The 22,075-nt window shown below is 35.4% G+C and overlaps 1 protein-coding gene across 1 annotated transcript in view; it reads right to left on the reverse strand.

The window, feature by feature from the left end:
- Window positions 1-11,731: 11,731 nt before the first annotated feature.
- Window positions 11,732-22,075, reverse strand: part of LPCAT2 (lysophosphatidylcholine acyltransferase 2) — a 78,375-nt gene continuing 68,031 nt past the window's right edge. Inside the window, exons 13-14 of the mRNA XM_044659721.1 lie at window positions 15,926-16,067; window positions 11,732-11,916 (exon numbers count right to left, since the gene is read on the reverse strand). Of these exons, the coding sequence (XP_044515656.1) occupies window positions 11,732-11,916; window positions 15,926-16,067 (327 nt within the window). The remainder of the gene's footprint in view (window positions 11,917-15,925; window positions 16,068-22,075) is intronic.

The following is a 22,075-nucleotide window of genomic DNA, read 5'->3' on the forward strand; positions in this document are numbered from 1 at the left end:
AACCATTAGAGATGTTACATGTGGCTAAGAAAGTGTCTGAGAATTTTCGGATCTCTACTTAATTTTTTTTAAATAGTGACTCTTAGTCAGGGATGGAATGCACCCAATAATGGCTGGTAGGAACATATTTATCTGAAGTCTTGCAATTATGACCAGCAAGGCTTTAAACTGAAAAGAAAGGAGAGAGATCTATCAAGCTTGATACAATAGAGCCTAACAGGAATAACATAAGAAGAGAATCAGAAGAGAGTCAACAATAAAACCAATGGCCTTGGGTTTCTATATATGGCTATACAAATATGAGCTATAAAATTGACTAGAGGCAATAGCTCAGAGTAAAAATTCAATTTCTAAGATTTATAAATTAGGAGAGGGGCAGAGCCAAGATGGCAGAGAAAGTAAAAGGCTGACCATCTGATTTCTACCAAATTTCCCTCCAAAAAGCAATGGTATCATGCCTCAAAACAAATTCTGGAGCAGCATAACTGACAAAAAAGACAAAATGAAATAATTTTTCATCCCAAACCAACTTAGAGGGCTGGCATAAACATTGCTTCCTCCACCATAGTTACAAAGCCCAACTTTTAACAGTTTTTTAATACATGAAAAGAAGAAGACAGGGAAATGAACAAACACAGAAAAAGAAATTCAACATAGAAAGTTATTTTGGTGAGAGGGGTGACTCACACTCAGAAGAAGACAACAGAGTCAATAAGTCTTCATCAAAAGCCCCCAAGAAAAAATATTAATTGCTCTTAAACCCAAAAAGAATTAATGGAAGAGATAAAAAAGGATTAAAAAAACAAATAAAATGAAATGATACAGCCAACTGATAAAAGAGGCACAAAAATCCAAAGAAGTATAAGATCATAAATAGCAGAAATGATCAGATGGAGCAATTGTATAAAAAATCAAGCCATTCCCCAATTGATAAATGGGCAAGAGACATGAATAGGCAATTTTCAGGTAAAGAAATCAAAAGTATCAATAAGCACATGAGAAAGTGTTCCAAATCTCTAATAATTAGAGAAATGCAAATCAAAACAACTCTGAGGTATCACCTCACACCTAGCAGATTGGCTAAAATGAAAGAAGGGGAGAGTAATGAATGTTGGAGGGGATGTGGCAAAATTGGGACATTAATGCATTGCTGGTGGAGCTGTGAACTGATCCAGCCATTCTGGCTGGCAATTTGGAATCAAGCTCAAAGGGCTATAAAAGACTACTTGCCCTTTGATCCAGCCATACCATTGTTGGGTTTGTACCCCAAAGAGATCAACGAAAAACAGACTTGTACTAAAATATTTATAGCTGCGCTTTTTGTGGTGGCAACAAATTGGAAAAGGAGGGTATGTCCTTCAATTGGGGAATGGCTGAACAAACTGTGGTATATGCGGGTGATGGAATACTATTGTGCTAAAAGGAATAATAAACTGGAGGAGTTCCAGGTGAACTGGAGAGACCTCCGGGAACAGATGCAGAGCGAAAGGAGCAGAGCCAGAAGAACATTGTACACAGAGACTGATATACTGTGGTAAAATTGAATGTAATGGACCTCTGTACCAGCAGCAATACAATGACCCAGGACAGCTCTGAGGGATTTATGGTAAAGAATGCTACCCACATTCAGAGGAAGGACTGCAGGAGAGGAAACATATAAGAAAAACAACTGCTTGAACGCATAGGTTGGGGTGGACATGATTGGGGGTGTGGACTCAAAACTACCACACCAATGCAACTACCAACAATTTGGAAATTGGTCTTGATCAAGGACACATGACAAAACTAGTGGAAATGTGCATCCGCCATGGGTGGGGGGATTGCGAGGGTCGAAGGGGAAAGGAAGAGCATGAATTATGTAACCATGTTAAAAATGAATATTAATAAATGTTTGGAAAAAAAATATACAAAAATACACTGAAGAGAGAAACTTCTTGGAAGACAGAATTGTCCCTTTGGGAAAAAGAGGTACTCTTTACAAAGTAGAATTGGCCAAATGGAAAAGGAGGTACAAAAGTTCATTCAAGAAGATCATACCTTAAAAATTAGAATTGGGCAAGTGGAAGCTAATGACTCAAAAAGACATCAAGAAACAATCAAAGTCAAAAGATTCAAAAAATAGAAGAAAACATGAACTACTCATGGGAAAAACAGTTGTCCTGGAAAATAATCCAGGAAAGATAATTTAAGAATTATTGGACTACCTGAAAGCCAAGATAAAAAAGAGCTAAGAAATAACTATCATAATAAGAAATCATTAAGGAAAACAGGATAATCTAGATAGAACCAGAGGACAAAATAGAAATTGAAAGAATACACCAATCATCTCCTGAAAGAGATTCCAAAAGTATAAATCCCAGGAATATTATAGCCAAATAGAAAACTCCCAGGTCAAGGAGAAAATATTACAAGTAGCCAAAAAGAAACAATTCAAATACTGTGGGGCCACAGTCAGGAAAAGGAAGGCATAGCAGCTTTTACATTAAAGGATCAGAGGGTTTGCCATATGACCTAGGACTTCAGCCAAAAATCACATACCCAGCATAATACCCTGAACATAATCTTTAAGGGGAAAAAAATGAAATAGAAGACTTTTAAACATTCCTGATGAAAAGACCAGAGCTGAGTGGAAAATTTGACTCTCAAATATAAGTCTCAAGGGAAGCATAAAAAAGTAAACAGGAAAGAGAAATCAAGACATTGAATAAGGTTAAATTGTGTACATCTCTACATAGGGAAATGATTCATGGAATGCCAAAAGACTTTGACATTATTAGAGCAACTAGGAGAAATATATATAGACAGAGGGTGAGGGTATGAGTTGAATATGATGGGATGACATAAAAAAGGAATGCATTGAGAGTAGGGGGAAGATGAAAATAGAATGGGGTAAATTATTGCCAATAAAAAGGACATGAAAGAGTATTCACAGTGGAGGGGGAAATGGAGGAGGTGGGGAGGAAAGCATGAGAACCTTATACGCTCCTCAAAATTGAGTCAATGAGGGAAAAACAAACACAATCAGTTGGGTATAGAAAGTGTTATAGAAATAAGGGGATATGGAGATAGATGTATAATGATGGTGATGATATCTATCTATGATATCAGCTGCATTTGGTTGGAGGAACACCTACTCCTATCGCCCTGACTGCTGCTGTAAGTTATCCCCTTCTCTCTAACACCTGCTCAAGTAAGGACCCTTGAGAGGTTAGATAGATGGGTAACCTCTCAAGGTCCAACCTTGGGTTGGATAAATTGGTATTGGGCTATTGATCTACCTTGGATAACATTCAGGATCTGACTGCGTTTGACTGCCTTCCCAAGGGCTGTGATAGAAAGACCACTCAGGAAGGTACTTAAGGTACTTGTTGTTGAACACTCTTTATCTCTAAGTAGGGAAAGGATAACAAGGTCAAGGATTAGGTATTGGAAACCGTATTGATCTGTTATCTAATAGTCTAATTAACAATCAGGACTAGAGGCTATTAATCTGGTGGAAGCTTGAGATTTCACCCTCTCCCTTTATCTCTAGCTGTACCTGGCCATAGCCAAGCCAGAGAATAGGGAGGCTATTGCTGCAGATGCCTTGATGGTCTTTATTCTCTCAGCTCTCTCACTACTAGTGTTGATGATTCACTAGCTCTCACAGTCTATCAGGAAATAGATTCAGGCTTATTCCTACCCTCTTCTTCTTAAACTACCCTTTCCACCCTTCAACCACCCTTCCAGCCACCCACTGTTCAGACTGAACCACAGAGATTGGCAGAGATCTATGATCTCCTGTTCTCAGCCTCTGAGTCCAGAGACTTCTGAGTCCAGAGACCTCCCTCCAAAGTGGATGTGAGGGGTATATATAAGGTGAGGCCAACTGGCATTTGCCCCTGGCTCATGGTACCTGGGAACATTCCAAGTCTCTCAACTGCCATCCCTGTCAGTCAAGGTGGCATCCATCTCTTCCCAGATTATTGAATATAACAAAAGCTATCTTACCCTATGGACAAGTAGGAGGGGAAGAGGATAATAGAAAGCAGATGGGGTTGATAGAAAAGAAGGCAAATTTGGGGAGGTGGAGGTTAGAAACTAAACAGAGGTAAATAGGATGGAAAGTAATACACAATAATCATAATGGGGCAAAATTTTTTTATACGTTTTGGTAATAAAGGCCTCATTTTTCAAATATAAAAAGGAAAGAATTGAATATGAGTACAAGTCATTCCCCAAATGATAAGTGGTCAAAGGATATAAATAGGCAGTTCTCAGACAAAATAATTAAAGCTCTCTATTGTCATACAAAAATGTTCAAAGTGACTATAATTTAGGGAAATGCAAATGAAAACAACTTGGAGGTACCACCCCACACCTATCAGACTGGCTATTATGACAGAAAAGGAAAATGACAAAACTTGGAAGGGATATAGGAAAACTGGGATACGAATGCATTATTGGGGGAGTTGTGAACTGCTTCAGTGATTCAGGAGAGCAATTTGGACCTATGCCCAAAGAGCTATAAAACACCATATACCAGTGGTCGGCAATGTAAGGCTCTCGAGCCATATCTGGCTCTTCTGGGGGCCAGATATGGCTCTTTCTGCAGGAGCCATAAAGTCCATTTTTTTTCAGGCACTGTTACAGGAGTGCGCACTGTTACAGGAGCATGCACTATGAGCACTGTATGGCTCTCAAGTTAAAATTGCATTATAAAAAATGTGGCGTTTATGGCTCTCATGGCCAAAATGGTTGCCGACCCCTGCTATATACCCGTTGGCCCAGCAATACCATTACAAGGGTTTTTATCCCAAAGGGATAAAAAGGGGGAGGGGGAAGGACCTATTTGTACAAAAATATTTAAAGCAGCTCTTTTTAGGAATCAAAGATTTGGAAAGTAAGATACTCATCAGTTGAGGAATGTATGAGTAAGTTATAGTATATGATTGTAATGCTGTATTGTGCTATAAGAAATGGCAAGCAGGAGGAGTTCAGAAAAATCTGGAAAGACTTACATGAACTAAAGTAGAGTGGAACAAGTAGAAGCAGGAGAAAACTGTTCAGTGATAGGAATACTTCACAATGAACAACTGTGAATAATAACTCTTCTTAGCAATACAATATTCTAAAACTATTCCAAAGGACTCATTAAAAAAATGCCATTTACTTCCAGAGAAAAAGAATTGAGTCTGCATCCAAACCAAACAATTTTTTTTTCTATTTGAGTTTCCTTCCAAAAAAAGATTAATATGGAAAAATGTTTTATATGATTGTACATGTAAAATCTATGGGATTGCTTGCTATCTCAAGGTGAGTGGGGGCTTGGCTGGAGGAAGGAAGGGAGAGAATTCTAGACTCGATATTTTTTGAAAAATGTTGAAGACTGTTTTTATATGTAATTGGGGAAAAATTAAATAAAAAACAGTTGTAAATTGGGATTAATTTTCAAGATAACTGAAATAAGTGGCAGAGCCACTAAATAAATAGGAAAATAAAAGCATCCATTAGAATTTTAGTGAAAAGGGACCTTAGTGGACATCTATTCCAATTCAAACTTAAAAGGAATCCGCATCATAACTTACCTAAAAAGTTATCCAACCTATACTTGAAGACATCCAAGAAAGAGGAACTTATTTACCTGCTAAGGTGATCCATTCCACTCTGACAATAAGAATCATTAGGATGTTTTTGTTCTTGACTTTCCTGACTATAAGACTTATGCATTGAGTCTATCTTCTGACAACTGTTCTTGGTTCTGCCGCTTAAGGCTAAATAGAACAAATCTATTACCTCTTTCAGATGACAGGTTTTAAATATTAGAACACAACTGATTCTTCTCCCAGTACTACCAACATCCTATTCTTAGTCTTTCTTTCACTAGGCTCAACATCTAGTCCAAAATCTCACACCCTATACCAAGATAAGGTCAAAATGGGTATGTGATTTAGACATAAAGAATGCTATTATAAGCAAATTAAGGGAGCATAGAGTAGTTTATCTGTCAATTTTATGGATAAGGGAAGGATTTATGACCACGTGAGAGAGACAGCATTACAGAATGTCAAATGGATAATTCTGATTATATTAAATTTTAAAAGTTTTTGTACATAAAATAGGGTTTCAAGTCTTCTATCAACTGTTCATTCTTCTGATGTCATCTTCCTACCTTATCAATATTATTCCTGAAATGTGCTTCCTAGAATGAAATATCATACTCCAGACATAGTCTGACTGGGACAAAGTATTGTTAACCTCCTTATTCCTAGAAGCTATGCTTCTCTTAATGCAGCCAAAGATCATAATGACTTTATAGTTGCCATGTCATACTGCAACTCATTGAGATTTCAGTCCACCAAAATATTCAATTTCTTTTTTAGGTAAACTCTTATCTAAACAGGCTTCCCTACCTCCTTGTACATTTTTTAAAAATTCTTATCTTTCATCTTCGAATCAATACAATGGCAGAAGAGCAGTAAGGGCTAGGCAATGCCGGTTAAATGACACCTAGCTAGGAAGTATCTAAGCCCACATTTGAACCTAAGACCTCCTCTCTTCATTCCTGGCTCTCAGACCACTGAGTCATCTTAGTTGCCCCATGTAAGTTGTTTTGCAAGGATTTGCAAGAAGCCATGCCTGTGGTCAGGGTTTGCAGTTGGACTCTTGGAATCTGGGGAGATGCTTGATGCCATCCTGGGGCATGAGACCAATCATCAGTTGGGCTCTGCCCTATATAAGGGAGGCAAAGACTGGACCCAGAGACTCATTTTGGAGCCAGGGATCCAGGATGGTTGAGGTTAATCGACTCTGGGTAGAGGGAGGAGGAACGTGGGTTTAGATTACTTTAGATAGGTAGGCTTCATTATCATTGCTGGCCATTAGCAACATCTCATTGACAAACCCTGGGTCAGTAGCCAAGCATCTATTCATCTATTTATCTTCAATAAAGCTGCTATCTAATTTGTCTATAGGCAAGTGGTGTTCACTAAACCAGATCGACCAGTGGCCTGACTGGGTCAGTGGGCCTGGTTAGCCCAGCTATCAACATTCTGAAGTTGTTAGATTTAGTACTCAGAGCTAAGATCAAACTTCATTTAGGGATTCCTAAAAGCCCTCTTACCTTCTAGCAGTTTCCCTTGTTTGATTACCACAAGTAAAAGTTTTGTCTATAAAATTCAGTCCAGTTACTGACGTTTTGTTGGTTGACTTGGCAACTGGTCAGCCTTAAGGAAGTTCTAGGGCAAGTCGAAGGGTCAGAGGAGGATCCAGTCTTACTCCCTGAAATTGAGCTTAACTACCATCAGTAATATCATTAGTCAGATGTGTTATTGAATTACCATTGTTATTCTGATATTATTGTTTTAGTTAGCATTAATTGAACATCAATTGGTGTCAGGAGGCTAGTCTTCCTGAAGAAACACACTGCGATTGGTTGAGGGGATTCTACAGGAAGTTTAGTTGTGTTCTCCGATTTCCTGTTTATACCTAAGGAAGGCTTAAAGCTCCTTTGTCATCTGGGGCTTTCTGCTTTACCCTTCCTAACAATTACATCATTACAATCAAGTCCCTCAACAATCATAACATCCACTCTTACCCCAGTACCTTTGATGTGTGTGTATGTGTGTGTTTTTTAAACACAGTGTGAGGAATACCTCACCTATTCAATTTCTCTAGATTCAGCCCAATGCTTTAGCCTGCAAAGATCTTGTTTTCTTTTATCATACAGGGACACAGAAAGGCAAGATTCAAGTCAGAGACTCAGTGAAGCTGAGTGAAACTGAAACTCGATGACTCAAAAAACGGAACCTTTAACAGCAAGGAAGAGAGTTTACTATCTACAAGGGAGAATAAACTCTGACAATTGAAAGTCAAGCTACAGAGAGAAGCAGACCTTCGGAGTCCAAGTGAGCAATCCAACCAGGAATCCAAGAGCACAGAAAAGATATTAAACCCTTCAAGTTCTAGGGAGTTGAATTACCTTCACCACATGTTCCCTGCATGCTTATTTTATTACCATTATATTCTAAAAAAGGGGATGTTTTATAGGAACTATTTTTACCATCTTAGTAAATGACTTTGTCTTGAGCTGATTATGTCTATAAGATGGCAATTAACAGGAGACCCATAGTGGGGCTAGTACAGACACAGACAATACACTAGAACTGGGGAGCAGCAGCTGCCCTCTAGGGATCCAATCTAAGAGTGCAAGTGCAAGTTGGGAGAGAAACCCAGAGAAAGGGAGTGCTATCTGTATGTATATTGTATGCATGTAAATGTTGTCTCCCCCAGTTGAATGTAAGCTCCTTACAGGCAGGAACATTTTCGTATTTGCCTTTTTACTCCCAGTGCCTAGTACCATACATGACTCATAGAATATGTTTAATAAATGCGTGTTGATTGGTTGATAGTCTTTTTCTGAAATAGGACACATTTCTAGGTTTAATCTGTATTGTTGAAATTTTTTCATCACTTTCTTAACTTTAGACAATGAACAAGACAATAAATCAAGTCCTAATATGATTTTCTAGTTTACAGGACTCACAATGAAAATTTCAGTGTAAAGATCCACATTGAAAATTGAACAATCTCTTAAGAACATATTCAGAGAGGCAACTGGGTAGCTCAGTGGATTGAGAGTCAGACCTAGAGATGGGAGGTCCTAGGTTCAAATATGACCTCAGACACTTCCCAGCTGTGTGATCCTGGGCAAGTCAATTGACCCTCACTGCCCACCCTTACCACTCTTCCATCAAGGAGCCAATACACAGAAGTTAAGGGTTAAAAAAAAAAAGAACATATTCAGACTGGCTTTGGCATGTTTCCTGTTCACCTAAGGGCATAAAAAAGTACAAAGACAAAAAGGCTATTAGGGTTATCAGCATCCAGAGTTTGTCACTGATAGTCTTTAAAGAACTCGGGGTCCTATCCACCTGCAGAGAAAGAATTGTTGGGAGTCAGAGCATAGATCAAAGCATACTCTTTTTACAATACTTTATTTATGTTTTATTTTGGGGTTTGGCTTTTATATGAGTATTCTCTTACAACAACAACCAATATGGAAGTATGCTTTGCAGGACAGTAACTGTATAACCTGGAACAAATTGCTTACCATCTCTGGGAGTTAGGAAGGAAGGGAGGCTGAAAGGGAGACAATTTGGATCTTATAATGTCAGAAAATATATGTTGAAAATTGATATTATATGTAATTGGAAAAATAAAACCTTTTAAAAAATAAATAAAATACAACCCTTGCCCCCCCCAAAAAAAAACTCAGGGTCAACTATATTCCACAATAAAATATCAGACTAAGACTTTTTTCAAACTTAATTTCCCCAGTACTTTCTCAATATCAAATACTTTTATTAGCAACTGTTCAAATACTGTATCAAATGTCTATAATATTAGTTTTCCATTTTATACACAGTTATATGCCTCATCCTCTATAATAGCTTTGAGTGTAATTGTAGGTTTATAACAATTTAGGTTGGATTTTATTGTTTATATAATCTCAGAATGTTAGTATTTTTGATTTCAAAGTGAGTCTTTTTTCAGCCCCAAGTGTATATTCAATGCTATGTATGGTTTTGATGAAATTTAATTCAGTATTCTGAATCTTAAGATAGAAGACTTTTAAAGATATTTTTGTTAAAATTGCATAATACCAAACCTTTGTATAACAGAAATACTGATCATGACTTATCATTGTTATTCACAATAATACTATTCAAAAGTCAACTTTTTAGGATTAATAATTCTTGTTAGCTTGGCTGAAATCTGAATCTTTCATTAGAATAAAATGATTTCTGACATTTAGTAAGCTTGAAAAGCAAACAGAAAATGATTAACCATAGCCATACATACGTGACTTTTTTTCAGCCTACCATGCTGGAAAAGATGGAGCACATTTTGAGATAAAATGGAGAAAACAGAATGAAATGCTATGTAGGGAGATTATTTATTTAGTAACATAATAAAATAGGAAACAATGGAAAATTACACAGACAAATTATTTGTGCAATTAAATAGCATAAATATTATCTTTAAACAGAAAAGCAATGTAATCAATTGCATTAGCCCCAAAGAAAACCTTTAATTTACAATGTTATTTATTAGGGGTCTTTAGTCTTTTGTGATTGATAAGACTAATATCTAGCTTTTCTGTGATAAACCACAAACAATTACTGGATCTGAGTATCAGGTATTTTTCAACTACTTGTGACAGACACTATATAACAAGGATGTGCTATTCTAATTATTCAAAAGATTACTTCAGTTCACTTAATGCTTAATGTCTAAATAGCTTTAAGGGGCAACAATAAAACAAGTAGGTATTCTTAAGAATGAGAGTTTGGGATATTCAATTATCTAATACACATTTAATTATCTGGGAAGTGAGGACATTTATTGATCAATGTGTACAATTAGTTTAAAGTCATGATTACTTACTAAAAATAAATTCTGACATTTACTGTGAATATCTCTATTTTAACTGAAGGGGGATTTTAAAAATACCGTTATTGAACCAGATAGAATGAGTAATTCATTTCAGATATACAGTAAGAAGTCAGGAGCAACCTGTTTCTGTATTTTATTTATTCCTTCATTCTTTTCCTCAAACAACATACAAGGATGATGTTAAATGTCAAAAATTGAACAGTGTTTGTGATAAAGCTAAATTAAAATTAATTTGAATGAAATTGCTAACTAAATTAAAGAAAGGCTTTCACAACTGATGTCTTAATATTAGGTAGGTTTTTTTAACTCATTAGATTTTGGTTATGCTCTGAAGAATTTTGCTTTCACAAAATAAGTATTTCTGACAATCTTCAACTTATCTATTTCAACATTAAAAAATAGAGTATTTATATAATGGAAAATTCCACTTTCAGGATTAAACATACATATTTCTAAAAGGTTGGTTATACAGGTATGCTTATATACAAGTATGTTGGATAAATAATTTATTCTGTAGAATAAAGTTAAACTCTAACATAGTTGGTTGTTTTTATTAAGCAATAAGTATTACCTTAATAAGGCACTTCATACTTGGTCATTGGCTACAGAGAACTTACAAAATCAACATATTCTAAATGTGCAAAGGATCTTGATTTTGACAGATAATTATAAAAACCTGTAAGTCAGATGCAAACTAAAAATTATATGAGTTTCTTAAAATGTCTTATCTAGTAAATGGAGTCATTATTCTAATCGCATACCCTATAATCTAAGAATTATTTTTGTTCCTGGAAAAATCTGTAAAGAGTTTAATGAAACAAGAGATGACCAAAAAAAAAAGGTTCACTTAAGATCTGCTTTACATCACATACTTCCCCTCAAATCTTTTGTGAAGAATGTTTCCTAGAGATAAATCAATTCATAAACATAGAATATTTTCTTTTTTCCTCAGCATATGCAGAAAAACATATATGATATAGAAACTTTCATTTTATCACGCAGAAAAGCACAAACCACTATGTTTACTTGACAGAAGCATCTTGATTTGAAAAGTAAAATCTATAAAAACAGGAATTTTATTCCCAATAAAAAATCTTATTATGGAATGCCATAAAATATGTTATAAGAAAATGAGATAATTTAGACATTTATGTAATTTTTAATAAAACAATTTTAGAAAAGTAAAAAAAAGTTTTCAATATTAAATGTGATCTCTATTCAGCACACATTTTAAATATCATCAATAAATGCTTTTACAACTTAAAATCATAATTATTGCTGTCTAATTTTGATTTCAGTCATCTTTTTTGTCTGAGGTACCATCTTCAGCAGGTTCTGGACTGACTTTGTTATGAGCAACTAATGGAGCCACATCATCTTCTTTGGGCAAAGAAAATACATGGCATGTCTGGAGGTCTAAGTATGTAGTAAATATCTTGGCATATTCTGGATGCTTCAGGGCAAAACTTTTAAATTCCGCTGGAAGAGGAAAAAGTAAAAAACAAAATGTTGTATTGTATTGCATTGTATTGAGACTCTCTTGAGTAGCATCCAATATATCTGATATCAAAATACTAAAATTATTTCTAGGTAATTTTCTGTTCTCTTGCTTATGCTGATGAATTAGTTACTGAAAACTTTCAGAAACCTCACCTGACCAATACATTATGCCAGAATTAATTTTATGTATCTTATGCAGTCCTGAAAAGCTCAATAAGTGGTAAGCACAGTTTGATAAATAATGTTTAGTAGTCTCAGAGTACATGATGGTGACAACACAAGACCTTTGTATAGGAAATAAATGATTTTTTATTTCAAGTATTTTTGGCTTGGTGAACTAGGGTAAAAGAGTCAGAAAGTTGACTAGGTTTAGCATCAAAATTTAAACCTCAACATTTCATACCAAAAGAGAGGACCCAATCCCTGAATCTGGCCTATATCGTTCAAGTCTGGCTAAAGACTTTAATAATTACATAAAAGGGGGGGGGCAGCTATTTGGATCAGTGGATTGAGAACCAGGTCCAGAGACAGGAGGTCCTGGGTTCAAATGTAATCTCAGACACTTCCTAGTTGCGTGTCCCTGGGCAAGTCACTTAACGCCCCCACTGCCTAGCCCTTACTTCTTTTCTGCCTAGGGACCAATACACAGGAATGATTCTAAGATAGAAGGTAAGGGTTTAAAATTAATTAACTAACTAACTAATTACATAGAGCATAAGGGAGTTTGTCTTCAAAACATTTTGCTAGTAATGCCTTTCATTAACCAGCTTCAGCCTGATAGTTACTGGTTAAGATATATAAGTATCCATATATCCTCCAAGTAGTACTTTGACTATGGATCATCAATCACTTTCCAAAAGTTAAAATTATATTGATGATTCATTTTTATAGATTAGTTAGACTTTAGAGTAAGGTTAAATACACCATTCAGTAATTACTTATACTTCCAAAAGTGGTAAAGCTATTAAATATTCCTCCTAAATCCCTTTGGTTATAGGTCAAACTTACTGGTCCACTTTAGGAAGTTGAAGAGGAAGCAAAGCCAAAAGAGAAATACCAGCTTTCCAAAGATCACAAAATAAGTCAGTGTGAGAGCTGACATGTGAGAGGGGCTTTAACTCTGAAACCTGTGAACTTTTGAAAGGATTAGCAACTCAGCCTCTGCCATGAAGAGTTAGCCCAGTTTGGGGAGAAATTGCTCAAGAAATTAAATCAAATCACATTTTAATTTGTTTTCTGAAAAGCATTAAAGCAAAAAGTAATTGTGATGTTGGGAAAATCATTTAAGCTCTCAATATTCTAGGGAACTCTCTAGGACTATATGTCTCTAAGACTTTCTCTGCACAGAAAGTGCCAAACTGCACTCCTAGAGGAGTTCCTTACCAAAAGCTTCGATTACAGCAGTGAAATCACAAGTTCTTTTCCACATTTTAATACCAAAAGCATTTTCAAAATATCTTCTCCCTCCTCCCTAAATTTGTACTTGAATAATATTGAGGCAAAAAACTTATCCTATACCACTAGGGGGTTGTAGTGGGTAGGGGAGAGAAAGGAGGGTTCCCTCTGGTAAATAATTATTTTCACTTTTTAAAAAGTATTCATTTTGTTTGGATGAGAAAATTGTAGTTTTTCACCTACAATATTTTTAAAGCATTTGCTGACATAAGACTGAAAAGAAGTTGATGATCTCTGTTTCTTCAGAAAGAAGACAGAAAATTCAGAGAAACAGATTGTTCTAATCAGAGATGGAAAAATTGAATCAGATTAGAACTCATAATCTATTTCTCAGTATGTTGGTGCTCATTTTATCATTTCTTTCTTATTCGTTAAAAATGAGTTTACTAAAGAAAGAGCTGTAGGCAGCTAACTCCTCAATGTAGAGTAGTGAAAGAGATTTGAGCAAGTAGTAGTTAAATTATATAGTAATGAAATTATAGGAATTAATTCTTCTTATATTTTCAAGTCAACAAATAAGAACTCTTCCAACGTCAAAAGAGAAAGTGAATTTCAGACCAACTATTCACTCTTTAGCTCCAGAACTTCAAAGTTGAGGCATTCAAAATTTATATTTGTTAAGTGTCTACTGTGAGTATGAGCAGTTGGCAGATAGAATGGCAGGCCTGGAGTCCAGATGACTCATGTCCATGTATTTAAATCTGGCCTCAGAAAAATACCAGCTCTGTGATCCTGGGCAAATTATTTAACTCTGTTTGCCTTCATTTCCTCATCTGCAAAATGAGCTGGAGAAGGAAATGGCAGACCCCTCCAGGATCTTTTCAGAAAACAAAACAAACAAACAAACAAACAAAACAAATGGTGTTGCAAAGAGTCAGACACAAATGAGGAAGAACACACTGTGAGCAGAAATCAATGATAATGAGTGAAACTTAAAGTTTATTTTTAAATATGGTTCAAGAGACTAATGATTCAACAATAATAATTTCATTGCTATGCTAAAATTTTTGGCAAATTGGAATTTTTTCATAACGCTACAGGTACAATCTTTCTTTGTAAGTGAACAACCATCCTGTGAGGTTCATAGTGTCAAAGATTTACCTATCAAGTGAACAACTGCAAAAGCTTCTCTATTTAGTTTTCCTGCCTTAGCTTTTCCCTTCTCCAAGACACCATCTACACAGCTGTCAAACTGATATTTCTGAAGCACACCCCAGCTCAAGAAGCATCAGTGGCTCCTTATTGTCTCTTGGATAAAATACAGATTCCTCTGATCTACATTTAAAGTCCTTCCCAATCCAATTCCAGTCTTTATAAGTCTTTATAAGCTGATAGCATATTACATCCCCGCAAGTAGTTTAACCTCAATCAAATTGGCCTACTTGAGGTTTCCTGTTCATTGAATCCCATCTACTATAGTTGTGTCATTGTACAGACTGTGCCCCCATACCCAGAATGTACTCCCTCTCCCTGTTTCCTTTTTGAAACAAATACCTAGCTACTTTCAAAGTTTAGCTCAAGATTCACCCATCAAATAACTTGAAAATTATTTTACATTTAATTTTGCATATTTGCTGTTTCTCTCCAGTACAATCTGAGCTCTTTGAGGGTAGGAATTATTTAGTTTTTGTCTTTGAATCTTCAGTGACTAGCATAATGACTGATATATAGTAGATGCCTACTAAACATGTTTGTTTGAACTGAATTAAATTAAACCACTGAGATTCATGACTGTCTGATGCAGAGATATAGTTAGATGATAGAAATAGATGATAAACACATAGAATTATATAGATATCAATACATATAGATATGGTTAATAAACAAATCTATCTATAGAGATATATGTATAAATATACAGACATAGACATGTCTACATAAGATGAAATATCTATATCTCTCATATATTTATGTTTAAGAAATATCTATAATAATATTAATCACATCATTAATTATATTATTTAATAAACTATTCTATAATCAATTTAATGTTACACAATTATATTATATACAAATAATACTATATATAATTCTAAGCAGAAATAATTTAATATATAAATCAATGATTTCATTATTATCATGATTAAAGCATAATATTAGAATAAATAATAAATCTCACATATCTATATCTAAATCTATTTCTATATTCTTCTTATTGTAAGCCTGTATCTGGCTACAAAGAGAAGAGTTAAATGCTGATGGCTGAACTCCCTCTTTCCCTTTATAGATGTGGGGGTCATAGCTTATAAGGCAAAGTGTTGTAGTTGCCTACAAATCATCCAGGCTGCTCTCTTTGGGTTACCACACAACACAGACAACCAGTTTGTTAAAAGCCCCAAGTTATGTCCATAACAGAAGAAATCACACTTGCTACTTCAAGTCCAAGATTTAGATGACCCGTAGTGGGGCAGAGAATCTGATAAATTCCCCAAAGGAATAACAAGGGATTACATATAATATTTTAATGGGCAATGTATTGACTAGAATTACACTAAGGAACCAAATTTGTGATGATAGAATAAAGCATACTCACTGTAGGAAACATGTGTTGAATCCCCTTTGGCTATTTCCCGAAAGAGACCAGAAACATTAAGGTCAGGTACTCCAAGAGAAGCCTGCAAAATGGTGGTAAATTCTCCCTCTGTTATATAGCCATCCTCGTCAACATCGAAAAGCTGAAAGAGAAAGGTTAAAGGATTAACACCCTGACAGGAATACCAGTGCAGAGTAATCTTTGAAAATATACAATGATATTCTGTGGCATTCAAAATCCTTCTACAGTTGTCATTTAGATTTGGTATACTTCCAAATAAATTTTCAAAAATTTATTTTTTTAAATGGAGTCAACTGGCATTAAGTAAATTAAACTGAAGGAAAGCTCCTTTGGCAGAATTTCTAATTATAGTCATATTTGCCTTATAAAGTAGTTTGTGCAGAAAAATAATTAGAAAATGGAATTAAAGTTAATGATCCTAAACAAAAGAGAATGTGTACCTTTGGACAAACTGCTTATTTCATAGGGTTATTTGTCTAGGGATTGACAACCATTTAAGGTGGACAAAGCTACATAACAGTGATAATTCACTTTTCTTAAGAGAGTTATTTTCCACGGATTGCATGCCTTTATAATTAGTCATCTTTTCCCACACCGCAACCAGTCAATCAATCAATAGGTAATTTGTTAAGCCCTCACTATATGCCAGGCAGTATGCTAAGCATTTAGGATAGAAAGAAAGACAAAAGACAATCTCTTCTCTAACTCATTTCCCTGTTCCTGCAATTCCAGAAGTTAAACTTCTCTACCAAATTAAGTGGAAAACATAGCTCCCAATACTTGATCTGCTTTAACTCTCTTCTTTATGCCTGACACAAAATGACCACTTCATGAATGACTATCAATGAATACATTCATTAGAGCACAGATTTAAAGCCAGCAGGGACATTAGAGGTCATTTAACCTAACTCTCTCATTTTTAAAGATGAAGTATAGTCTCCTCAATGCCTATTTTAATACCTTCAATTTCTTTTTCTTCTCTAATTGCTACTGCTAGTGTTTCTAATACAATGTTAAATAAAATAGGCCATAATGGGCATCCTTGTTTCACTCCTGATCTTATTGGAAATGCTTCTAGTTTATCCCCATTGCAGATGATGCTTGTTGATGGTTTTAGATATGTACTGTTTATTATTTTTAGGAAAGAACCTTCTATTCTTATTCTTTCTAGTGTTTTCAGTAGGAATGGGTGTTGTATTTTGTCAAAGGCTTTTTCAGCATCTATTGAGATAATCATGTGGTTTTTGTTGGTTTGGTTGTTGATACTGATAATTATGTGATTGGTTTTCCTTATGCTGAACCATCCTTGCATTCCTGGTATAAATCCCACCTGATCATAATGAATAACCCTCGTGATCACTTGCTGGTGTCTTTTTGCTAGTATTCTGTTTAAGATTTTTAAAACTATATTCATTAAGGTCTGTAGTTTTATTTCTAAAGTGCTTAATTTTTTAATGTTCTTTGATATAAAGAAGGAGTGAATGACTTTCACTACTATATTAAAAAGACTTATCATTCAATAATCTTTTTCCCTGAGGAATCAATTATCTCCAGCCCTGTTAGATTCAGCATCTCATCAAATGGAAATCTGGGTATTTGTAAGATTTAAGAAAAATGTTTTAAAATAATTCCATAAAAGTTCTGTCAGTTCTAATCTGGGTCTAAAGAAGATATGATGATTTTAGCTTCAAAGGAGAGCTTCTAAATTTGAAGAATGGTAGAAGTGTTTTTTCATTTATTTTAGAATATAACTATTATAACTTTAATGTCGCCCCTTAGAAGAAGGGCATATCTCTGTGTTGTAATTCATCTGACTTGAATTTTAAGGATGGAAAGTAAAATTGGTGATATTTGTGGATATTTTCTTCTCTGAGTAAATTAGATGGATTTTAAGGATGGGAAGTAATGTTGGTGATATTTGTGGAAATTTTCTTCACTGAGGAAGCCAGATTCAAGCTGAGCATTGAAGGACTGGAACAATTTGCTTAGATGGTTAGGTTTGTGTTAAACTTTCAAATCCATATACAGTAGAACTAATGGCTTGGCCTGCCTCAGTTTTGACACTGGCATTCATCTAAATTTTCTCTACCTTTCTCAGGTACTTCAAGTATGTAGTAGACTATCTCCAATGATAAGGAGTGTTTAGTGAGTTTTGTGCTTTGAGGGCATTCTTTCTCAAAATTAGTTCAGTATCCTCTACCCTTCTGATTGGAAGTCTAAAGGTCAAATCAAAGGACTCTTTCTAAACTTCTATTTAAAGAGAGTTCACAAACCAACTACCTCTTCATTTCCTACCAGCTGCACTTCTTGGACTTATAGTTAACCATATACTGTTAGGCTTCTTTCTCTTCCCCACTTTTTTCAATTTTCTTTTGTTTGTTATCTTTCCCTATTAGATTGTAAGCTACTTGTTGAGGGCAGAGACTGCTCTTCTTTTTTCTTATTTTTATCTCTAGAACTTAGCATAATGCTCAGCATATAGTAGGTACTTAATAAATGTTTATTTAAAAAAATTTCTTAGAACACTTTGTCTGGATATCAACAGTGGCTTCATTATCCCACTTGGTACAGAAATATCTACATTCATGTCATATCTAGCACAGCAGACTATATATTAAGGAAAGAGACTGTGATATTTTGAAATTTGAATTAAGCAGTGCTATGCCCTGAATAAACACTGTTTGTTGAATTCCTTGGAATTAAATTCCAAGTTCTTTTAGGTCTGGACATTCTATAATTATTTGAATAAAAACAGATCAGATAGGTCCATACTTAGGAACGACTATAATAATCAGCTTTAAGTTCATTGAGGATAAGGTCCAGGTCTTCATTCATCTCTTAATTTCTCTGACTCCTGAACTGAGTCATTGAACTTAGAATCATAGAAGAACAAAGAATTATAGAATGGCAGAAGGCCTTTAGAGATGGGCTGGTCTAACTATTCATTTTACCAAAGATGAATTTTTAAGTTAAGAGGAATAGTTTATCCATAGTCACAAAAGGCATCAATAACAGAACCAAGTTTCAAACTCATTTGCTCTGACTATATAATGTCACTACCCTTATTCTGTATTGCTTCTATTCAATAAACTGCTGAAGAATGAATGTGGAGAATTGGTCATTTGGTTAAAAATAAAAGCTAAAACAGGAACTTCTTCTACATGCTATTTCTTCAGGTTAGATGTCAAGGCTGGTTCTTCTAAATATTTGTAATTTTTAAGTGGGGTTGGGAAGAAGATAATTTATTTTTTGCAAGTGGTTTCACAGCAGAAAAAAGATACTAACAAGTCAGAAATCATAACATCTCAGAATGCCAAAACTGGAAAAGCCCTTAGAGCATAGAAAATTAGAGTTTGAAGGGATAAAGACATTATTTGGTTTAATTCTTTCTGCATGAAGAAGAAACAGAAGCCTGGAAAAATGAATAAACCAGCTCAAGACCATACAGCAAACAGTTGCTTCAAAATTGTACTATTTCTTTCAGAGATTTCAAAAAATGAATTAGGTTAGGCTCTGGAAAGAAGAGTAGGTAAGAGATCACAGGTCTATTGAAAGGTTTTCCTGGGGTAATAGTAAGAGTATTGTATTTCTGGTCAAAAATACCAGCCATTGAGCTGGTTTCATTTGTACCAACGAGATATATCCCCTACTATTTGTGAGACTTCTAAAATCCTTTATGTCCTTTTGATTTCATAAATTATGGAAAATATGAGGGAAGAGGAGAAGGATGAAGGAGTTTTAGAATTGTGATTCATTTTTTTAAAAATCTGAATATCCCATTTCTATAAGGAGAAAAGCTAATGTAACAGCAAAGCTTTAACACTGACTTCTAGAGTACAGCATCCCAGTGTTCTTGTTATATCATGTATTGAATTTATTTGTTCAAAGACAAATAAGATCATAAAGTTTAAGCCAGAATGGACTTCAGAAGTGATGGAGTACTACACTCATTTTAGTGAGAAGGAAAACAGATTTTTAAGAGATTAAGTGAATTGTCTAGCCAGAGTTTGCATAATCAATAAGCGGCAGAATTTCTACCTGAACTTGAGTTCTCTGGTCCTGTTTGAAGTGTTCTTTATACTACATCAGGTTGTGTTCCTCTTTAAAAAGCTTTTCTCAGTCACCTGTAATGCTTGTGCCTTTTCACTGCTGGTACCTCCATTTTATCTATCTATCTATCTATCTATCTATCCATCTATCTATCTATCTATCTATCTATCTATCTATCTATCTATCTATCTATCTATCTATCTATCTATCTATCTACCTGTCTGTCTGTCTGTCTGTTTGTTTATCTGTCTGCCTGCCTATCTGCCTCTTTCTGTCTGCTGTCTTTTTATCTATCATCTATCTGTCTGTCTTTTTAGTTATCTTTTTTTTTCTGTACATATTTTGCATGTTGTCTCGCTCCCATATTAGCCTGGGAGCTCCTTGAAGGTAGGGAATGTTTTTGCCTTTCCATACCCTCAGTGCTTAGCATAATCCCTGGCACATAATGGTGGGTACTTACTAAATGCACATTGATGACTTGTACAACACAAAGCAATATAGAAACATTTTGACACTTCACGGGCTATAACTAATGTGTATTTAAAGACTGTGGCTAGTGTAAAGGTCATGCACAGTAGAAAGAGGGCTGGCTTCAATTCCAAGAAGGCCTGGGTTCCAGTCCCACTTCTGACACATAATAGCTGTATGAACCTAGGCAAGATTCTTTAAGTTCATAGTGCTTTAAGATACTCTCTAACACCATAAGTTGCAGATAAGTACCAATGTTTCTTGTTAGAGGAAGTTTCCTCACAGAATTAGACCAAAATAAAGGATCTAATTCCTATCCCTATCTCTGTAGTAAGGGAAAGAACATAAAAGGTGCAGTGAAACAAAAAACAAACAAAAAAAATTAGTGAACTGGTTCTGGTGATAACAATGACAGCTGGCTAGAGTGACACTGGTCAGCAGCTGAGAGGTTAAAGAGAAAGTAATACTTATCCCAAACATAGATTATGGAGCTTAAGGAATAAATTTGTATTATATGAACATGACATTTCATTTTTAACACAGTCTAAGACTAATAGCTATACTAAAGAACATGAGATTAAGACATATTTCTCTATATGGAAAAGGTTAACATTAAATGATAAGATGTACATGAAAGCATAATAAAAATATTGAGTATTATACAAATGTAGGGTATTTTCTGATGTGATTATTAATAATAATTCAATTAATGTTTTATTTTTTAACCTTTAACCTAAATAATATTTTATTAACTTTTTCTCTGTAAAAGAATTAGTTAAGGCCTTAAATTTTTGTTTATCTTTTTTTATTCCATTTTCCAGCATGGCATAGAACAGATAAAAATGTAACAATTCTAATAAATGACAGTTATTGTGATGAAGGACCACATTCCATAAATGGTAAGTGCCAAGTTTTCATTAATAAATGCCAAATTCAGAGGCTCATAGGATTTAGAGTTAGAAGGAAACTGAGAAAACATCTGGGTCAACACCCTTTCACAGAGAAGGAAAGAGAAAAAAGTGATTTGTGGTTCCGGGTTAAGATGGTGGCAGAGTAAAAAGCAGCTCTTACCCTCTCCTGACCAAAACACACAGGATTCCTCAAGGGGACATAAAAACAAATCCAGACAAATGGAGGGACCCCACAACAGGGCGCAGTGTGGAAGGTATGTAGAATCAGGGCATTTCCATGCTATAAAGGGGTAAAACAGCTCTCACTAAATCACGGGCTGAGCAACCACTCCCCCCGACCCCCTCCACACACACCACCTACAACGCCAAAGCCAGCTAAAAAGAAATAGAGCAAGTTTGGGGCATCCATTGAGTCATTGGCAGCTCCAGGGCCTGTTCCTGAGAGCAGCAAGATTTAGGACCCCAAAAAGATAAAGAACACGCACGGACTCTGAGCACGGACACGGAGCGCAGGCACAGGCGCAGGCATGGGTGGAAGCAGACACAAGCGCAAGCGAAGGCTCTGAAACCCTGAGTGGGGAACCAGTGCAGACGGGTATAAGACTGTGGAAGCAGTGCCCTGAGACTTGTAAAGGAATCTCCAGCAGAGGACCAAGCAAGGGGGTCCACCAGGGGGCTTGACCTTGAGAAAAACCAGACC

This window comes from Gracilinanus agilis, chromosome 2, assembly GCF_016433145.1.
Source record: "Gracilinanus agilis isolate LMUSP501 chromosome 2, AgileGrace, whole genome shotgun sequence".
NCBI classification, from domain to species: domain Eukaryota; kingdom Metazoa; phylum Chordata; class Mammalia; order Didelphimorphia; family Didelphidae; genus Gracilinanus; species Gracilinanus agilis.